Source organism: Panicum virgatum, chromosome 2K (assembly GCF_016808335.1).
Source record: "Panicum virgatum strain AP13 chromosome 2K, P.virgatum_v5, whole genome shotgun sequence".
In the NCBI taxonomy this organism is placed as follows: Eukaryota; Viridiplantae; Streptophyta; class Magnoliopsida; order Poales; family Poaceae; genus Panicum; species Panicum virgatum.
This window is the reverse complement of record NC_053137.1, coordinates 55,123,994-55,130,961: the sequence shown is the minus strand read 5'-3', so window position 1 is coordinate 55,130,961 and position 6,968 is coordinate 55,123,994. Positions and strand designations below refer to the sequence as shown.

Below are 6,968 nucleotides of genomic sequence, written 5' to 3'. Positions count from 1 at the left end.
AGACGATGTAGAGGAACTAAGCAAAGGCAGGCGCAGAAGCGGATCCCCTCCGAGAAGAGCAATCGACCGTCACCGGCAAAAGCTTCCAAGACAACGCCTCCAGCGAGGGAGCGACGCAAAGGCGCCGTCGTTGTCCGACCAACATGGTCTAGGTTTTCACCTGGAAAAGCTCACCGAAGAGGACATAAGGGAAAGAGTGACGCATTCAACAAGGTAAGCGATGCCCTCGGGCGTCACCGTCACCAGCCCACACGGACCAAGGCTTTTGCCTTCACCCCAATCCCAACCCAAATCCGATGACAGCAGACGCCCCTTCCCAACCACACGAGGCGGCGACGACGCGGCCAGAGCCCCTGGCCACCCGAGTCAGCGACGGCGCCCCCCGCCAATCCGGTGGTCATCAGGTCATGTGTAGTCCCTTGCGTCGACCAACACCAACGTTCGTCCGTGTATTTCGTGGGCCATTAAAGAAAAAATGTGTATCCGGCAGTGCCATACTGCTCTGTCGCTGTGCAGTGTGCTGTGTGCATGCACCCGGACAGGAACTTCCCTTCGCTTGCAATTCCTGGCGGCGGCTGTCTCTCACAATGTTAAGCTCCTGAACTCTCAGAAATTGTCTTCCGTGTAACACCAGCTCTCGGGAAGGCGTTTGCTTGGCCACAGAATTCTGCGGTGACGGTAAAGCCGTAAAGGTCTCACTCTCACTCACAGTCTCACTTGCTACCAGCAATGGCATAAACAAATGCCACGTGAGTGAATTGCCTGGCTGGCGCACTACACCGGCGGAGCGCCAGTACCCCGGCGACGCGTGCGCCTCTCCCCGTGTGGGTGGTGTGGGTAGATAGAAAGCGACCTGCGGTAACTGTCAGGTCGCCATTGGAGTGCCCGCCTTGAAAAAACTCTAGTGGAGCTGCCCCCTTTTGGCATGGATGGTCTCGTGGCCCATTATCGAATCCACACACATATCCTGCCCGACGCGCACCGCAAAGTCGCCGTCGCACTCGCGTTATCCTGTGATCCTGTCGCCGGCAGTGGAGCGCCACCGCCGACCGGCGAGCGAGGCCGCCGAGTCGACGGCGACCGGGTCAGGTGAGGTCGCGGTCGCCGCCCCCGCCGTCCAGGCGGGGAGACCGGTACGTGGAAAAGCGCGCGCCCTGCTACCAACCGATTGGTCGCCCCGCCGCTCACGAACGCACGCACAGCGCGGAGGCACCGGGCGGCAACGCTGTCCACGTTGCCGTGCGCGCGGTGGCCGGCCGGACACGCGCCCCGCGCCGCCCCGCGGGCTGGGAGGTGGTGGCTGCCCCGACGCCAGCGCGCGCACGCGTCCCGCACCAGCGGGGGAGGCCGACCAGCCAGCATCGGCGGCGGCAACCGGGCGGGATTGGGCGGGGTGGGGGGGGGGGCGCAGCAACAACGACGGCCACCAATACCATCACCAGGTGGTGGCCTGGTGGGGATCGGAGGACGAGAGGATGAACCAGCAGGGCCCGGTGGCGGGGGCGCACGAGGGCCCGCCGGCCGGTGCTCGTGCCCCTCGCGCCGTTCCCACGTGCCGACAGGGTCACGGCTGCGCGCCCCACCACGTGTCCCCTCCGGCGCGCTGCCGGGTGACCGGTACATGGGCTGCTGTGCGCCGAGTGGGCGGCGGATGGATACCGACCGGCGGCGGCCACGGGCACGGTCGCTCCGCCAACGCGTACGCACAGCGTGGCCCCCGCCCGGACGTGGGGTGGCGGGCCCCGGCGCCCCCGTGGTCGGCGGGCCGCGGGACACTTTGAGTCCATCGTTGACTTGACCAGAGCGAGAGGAGGAGAGAGCGATGTCCACTGATCCTCGATCAAGTGTGTACACTACAGGCACCGCTGCCCGGCGGCCATCTCGGTTTTTTTGGAACAGATTTGCAGTGGGGTTTTCGTTTTCTCAAGAGAGCATCAGGCTGGAACTGTTCCAAATGGTGGGTCTTGCAGCCATGTAATCAGGAGTTCCACTCGCTCAGTACCTGCATTGGCAGTACAGGTCATCTGGCACCATACGAAAATGGACTTGCCATCTCCACCAGGACGCCCTCGGAACCTCTCCGTGAGCCGATGAAATGCTGCCTCACTACTGACCTCATTCCTCCTCCTGGACACAAGCACCCCCTGCCAACGGCCCGCCACCTGGCCTCACCCGACCTCCGCATTACAAAAGGCCCGCCATGCCGCGGCGCGGCCGGAGAGCCTGGGTGGTGCGTGGCGCGTGCAGCTGTGGCCGTGGCCGTGTGTGCTCCGGTGCTCCGGCTGCTACGCACGCAGACACGCTCGTGGTCGTGGGGGGCGTCTCGTCCAGACGTCCACCACTCCCTCCCCACGCGCGGCCAGAGGCAGAAAGGGCCGCCACGGGCAGGTCCGGCGCCGCCGCCGCGTCGGGACTCGCGATTTGGAGCTTCCTGGGACGAGTGGCTGGCCGGTCACCCGCCACAGGGGAGTACTGCTCGGCTGGGGTCCCCTGCAGCCAACGGACAAAACTGACGCTGCCCCGTCCGTGTCCAGTGTCCTCCCGCCTCTGCTCTGCTCTGCTCTCTCTCTCTCTCTCTCTCGATCACACTATATAGCTCTTGCTCACCAGCTCCAGCTCCACCCATCTGTTTCCTTCCATTGTCTTCCGATCGACCACCCATCGGTCTCTCCGATCGAGCGCGCTCTCGCCGCGTGTCAGCCATGATGCCCACCAGCCGCACGGCGGTGGCGTCGCCGGCCTGCGCTGCTCGGCCGAGGCGGCGCGGGGACGCGCCGGGACGCGCGGGCACGGCGAGGTTCCCGACGAGGTGCGGGCACGGAAGGAGAGGCCGCGGCGCGGCGCCGGCGCCGCGCTCCGCCTCCGCGCACGCCGCGGGCCCCGGCGCCGCCATTGGCTGCCTGGAGGCCGAGCCGTGGGGCGCCGTGGCGCCCGCGCCGGCGCTGCACGTGGCGGCGCCGGCGCCCGGGGACGCGCTCGCCGTGCCGGCCGAGCAGAGGGTGCGCGAGGTCGTGCTGAAGCAGGCGGCGCTCGCGGCCGCGGCGCCGAGGAGGACGGCGCGGATCGAGCCGGAGCCCGTGCCCGGCGCGCTCAAGGCGGCCTTCGGCCGCTGCGGGGAGGTCTGCAACGAGTACGCCAAGACATTCTACCTGGGTAAGCGACATCGAAATTCCCTGCTACTCTTCTTGTGAATACTACAATTTGCCGTGCTCAAGGTCCATGTGCGCGTGTTGTGCTTGTGCAAAACCTTCAAACTAACTAAGCAAAAGAGTATTTGCCCTAAAAAGGACAGTGCAAAAGGATGAAAATTCCAGTAACTTTCCTGCTAGGCACGTTGACTCTGGCTGACTATCCAGATCCCAGTAACTTTCGCTAGTAGTAGTTTACTCGCTGCATCATCTACACTTAATGTTTGATTATGACAACGACCTTAAGAATTAGCAGCATTCGTGAAACTAGATGAGCTTCACATGAGCATGAACTCAAATCCCCGATCATGGACACACCGAGCAACAGAGACCACGCCACTTTGTCAGTAGTTCCGGGCACCACATACCGACCAGTCAGCTTGTACAATCAATAACAGCCATCCCACTGCACATGCGCATGTCCGATCTCTGACCTGATGCTGTTCTTTGTGCTGCAGCGACGCAGCTGATGACGCCGGAGAGGAGGAGGGCGATCTGGGCGATCTACGGTAAGCAGACCAAGCCGGGCCGGCAAGCCCCACATGTCCCTGTTCCTTGTCCGCCTGGCAGTACTGCCGCTGCTGCATACTCTAGGTTCCTGCTCTCGTTTTCGACATGGTAGACTTTGTTGCAGCGTAAGACACGCAGAAACGATAGCTGCTGATGCTGCCATCTCAATCCAGTCGATGCCATGGCTAAGCCTGAGCAGTGTGAACATACACCGACTGTTAGTAGACTAATTTGTATTTCTTTAAAGAAGAAGAAGAAGAAGAGTTGGATGACTCGATTGACTGCGTGCGTGTGTGTTGATCAGTGTGGTGCAGGAGGACGGACGAGCTCGTGGACGGGCCCAACGCGTCGCACATCTCGGCCCTGGCGCTGGACCGGTGGGAGGCGCGGCTGGAGGACATCTTCGCGGGGCGCCCCTACGACATGCTCGACGCCGCGCTCTCCGACACCGTCGCCAGCTTCCCCGTGGACATCCAGCCGTTCAGGGACATGATCGAGGGGATGCGCATGGACCTGAGCAAGTCCCGGTATCGGACCTTCGACGAGCTCTACCTCTACTGCTACTACGTCGCCGGCACCGTGGGGCTCATGAGCGTCCCGGTGATGGGCGTCTCTCCGGACTCCAGGGCGGCCACCGAGACGGTCTACAAGGGGGCGTTGGCCCTGGGCCTCGCCAACCAGCTCACCAACATCCTCAGGGACGTCGGCGAGGAGTACGTCACCTCTCCTCACCTGGATCAGATGCCTGCAATCTTTCTTGCCGTCATCTATGCTCCGATGTCATGTCAGCTCGCTCTCTCCCATCTTTACATGTTTGTGTTTGATTTGGACAGTGCGAGGAGAGGAAGGATCTATCTCCCGCAGGACGAGCTGGAGATGGCGGGGCTCTCCGAAGCCGACATCTTCAACGGCCGCGTCACCGATGAGTGGAGGAGCTTCATGAGGGGCCAGATCACGCGGGCGAGGTCGTTCTTCAGGCAGGCAGAGGAAGGCGCCACCGAGCTCAATCAGGAGAGCCGATGGCCGGTGAGACATCAGCATCTTTACTCTCTCCTGGGCCTGGCCATGCATCTACTTCTTCAGCATCACACAACTCTGTCTGAGAATCTCAGATGAATAACAACCTGCTTACCTGCAAGTCTGCAATTGCTATTTCAGGTGTGGGCCTCTCTGCTTCTGTACCGGCAGATCCTGGACGAGATCGAGGCGAACGACTACGACAACTTCACCAAGAGGGCCTACGTCCCCAAGGCCAAGAAGCTGATGGCGCTGCCCAAGGCTTACCTGAGATCACTGATGGCCCCCTCTTCTCTGACCCAGAGCCAGAGACACTACTCCAGCCTAACATAGAGTGGTCGTCTCTGTCAGTCAGCCTGTCACATAGCACGGTAAATAGCAGTGAATGATGTACAAACTCCTGCAGGTCAGGCCACATGAAATACATGATTGGCATGTGGTGTTCATGTTATTAGATTCTTGCACTCAGAGAATCAGAGTTCGTCCTGCCATGTACAAATCAAAACACTGGATATATGTATACTAATAAGGAATATATATGTGTAGAGTAAAATAGAAATAAAATAGAGTAGTGGGCGACCTTGCTTCTTGCTTAATTATGCTGTGTCCTACTTCCTTATTAAGTGAGCAGCGAGCTTAGCTGGTTTTGTTTTCAGACTGTCGGCAGGAGATCTGCGCTGTGTATATATATATATATATATATATATATATATATATATATATATATATATATATATATATATATATATATATATATATATAGGCAACTTATCTAGTGCAAACCAAGGACTTTGTGCAAACCTGTGCAAACCTACTAAACAAAGTTTCAAAAAATTCTGAAAAAAATCATGAATGTGCTTCTCAGATTACATCATCTATATATAAAATCTCATGGTCAAATTCGTCTTACTCTAGAAGTTACAAAAAAGACAAATTTGAGATGCATTTGAACCATTATTGTTGTCAGAAAATTTGTCTTTTTTGTAACTTTTAGAGTAAGATTTTTGTAACTTTTAGAGTAAGATGAATTTGACCATAAAATTTTGTATATAGATGAGGTAAGCTGAGAAGCACATTCATGATTTTTTTCAGAATTTTTTGAAACTTTTTTTAGTTGGTTTGCACAGGTTTGCACAAGATCCTTGGTTTGCACCAGATACGTTATATATATATATATATAGTATATCTAGTTCTAGCAAATTAATGGAGTGAGCTAGCTGCTTAAAATAGCAAACGGATCCATATACTAATCTGGACAAAATACCTCCACAACGTAGTAGCATAGCTGTAAGGTTAGGTAGCGCAAAGAAACAAGTTCAAATCCGCGATGAGCAACAGATGGCGCCGTTTGGCACCGAAGGATCAGAGCATTAGCTCAACAAAATCTTTTGCATGTCAGTACTAATTTCAGTTAGCGCTGGGATCCCATTGGGACAGCCATGCATGCTTGCACTGTCAGCTGGTGCGAAATAGTAGCTATTATTATGTTTAACTTTGCTCGGTTCGTTTCTGCGAGATCCTGGAGAAATCCAACTAGTGTACGTACTTGTTTAGCCCATAATTCTGGTGAGATGCCACCTTGCAGGTTCGCATGAGCTCAGATGAATCTTGGGATGGCATTGCGTGCTTCTTTCTCCCAAGCTCTCTTGTTTATTCAGACAGACAGTCAGACTGATGCTATGCTAGCTTGATGGATGGATGGATGGCGCCATCGTATGTGCTTCGTCTCCCAGCGGAGGAAATCTGCAGATTATTTACGCTTGTGTGGTGGAAGTGAAAGGCAAACCGCTCGAGAGATCTGATCTTTCACACGCCTCCTTTCCATAGGATATTTTACGTTATCTAGTAGACAGTAGTACTGTAGTAGTATTATACCAAGGCTTGTTGCTTGTTGGGCGTGCGTGATCACTGATCAGAGACTCGCAGGCCGTCGGCGCACGCAGCGGCATTGTTTATGGTCAAGGAATGTAAGGGCAGTTGGTCTGGACAGGAGGAAACCCTACCTGCGAATTTGTGCTGCAGGACAGGAGGAGGGCACGCGGCGGCATTTGTGCTGCAGCATTGGCAGTCCGAATTGCATCTCGCCGGTGAGCGGTGAGGAGCCTTCGTCGCCGGAGAAATATTTTAAGCGAATATGCCTCCTGACTCCTGTTCTAGGCGATCCGGCCACAGAATGCCGCAGAGGAATAAGATGGTATGAGGATGTCTAGTGCCAACTGCATGCTTGCCGAAATTTTAAAAGCATAGCAGTAC

At 56.4% G+C, this 6,968-nt stretch overlaps 1 protein-coding gene across 1 annotated transcript; it reads left to right on the top strand.

The window, feature by feature from the left end:
- The first annotated feature begins 2,233 nt into the window (after positions 1-2,233).
- On the top strand, positions 2,234-5,367 carry LOC120686522 (phytoene synthase 3, chloroplastic-like). The gene is made up of 5 exons (XM_039968749.1): positions 2,234-3,153; positions 3,647-3,697; positions 4,003-4,411; positions 4,532-4,724; positions 4,857-5,367. The coding sequence occupies exons 1-5, from the start codon at positions 2,703-2,705 to the stop codon at positions 5,046-5,048; spliced, it is 1,296 nt and encodes a 431-aa protein (XP_039824683.1). The 5' UTR covers positions 2,234-2,702; the 3' UTR covers positions 5,049-5,367.
- The last annotated feature ends 1,601 nt before the right edge of the window (positions 5,368-6,968 follow it).

Bases quoted from the DNA above. Each gene is read 5' to 3' on its own strand.
- LOC120686522 (XM_039968749.1), top strand. From the start codon at position 2,703: ATGATGCCCACCAGCCGCACGGCGGTGGCGTCGCCGGCCTGCGCTGCT. The intron at 4,412-4,531 runs GTACGTCACCTC...TGATTTGGACAG, and splicing joins CTCAGGGACGTCGGCGAGGA to TGCGAGGAGAGGAAGGATCT. The intron at 4,725-4,856 runs GTGAGACATCAG...TTGCTATTTCAG, and splicing joins ATCAGGAGAGCCGATGGCCG to GTGTGGGCCTCTCTGCTTCT.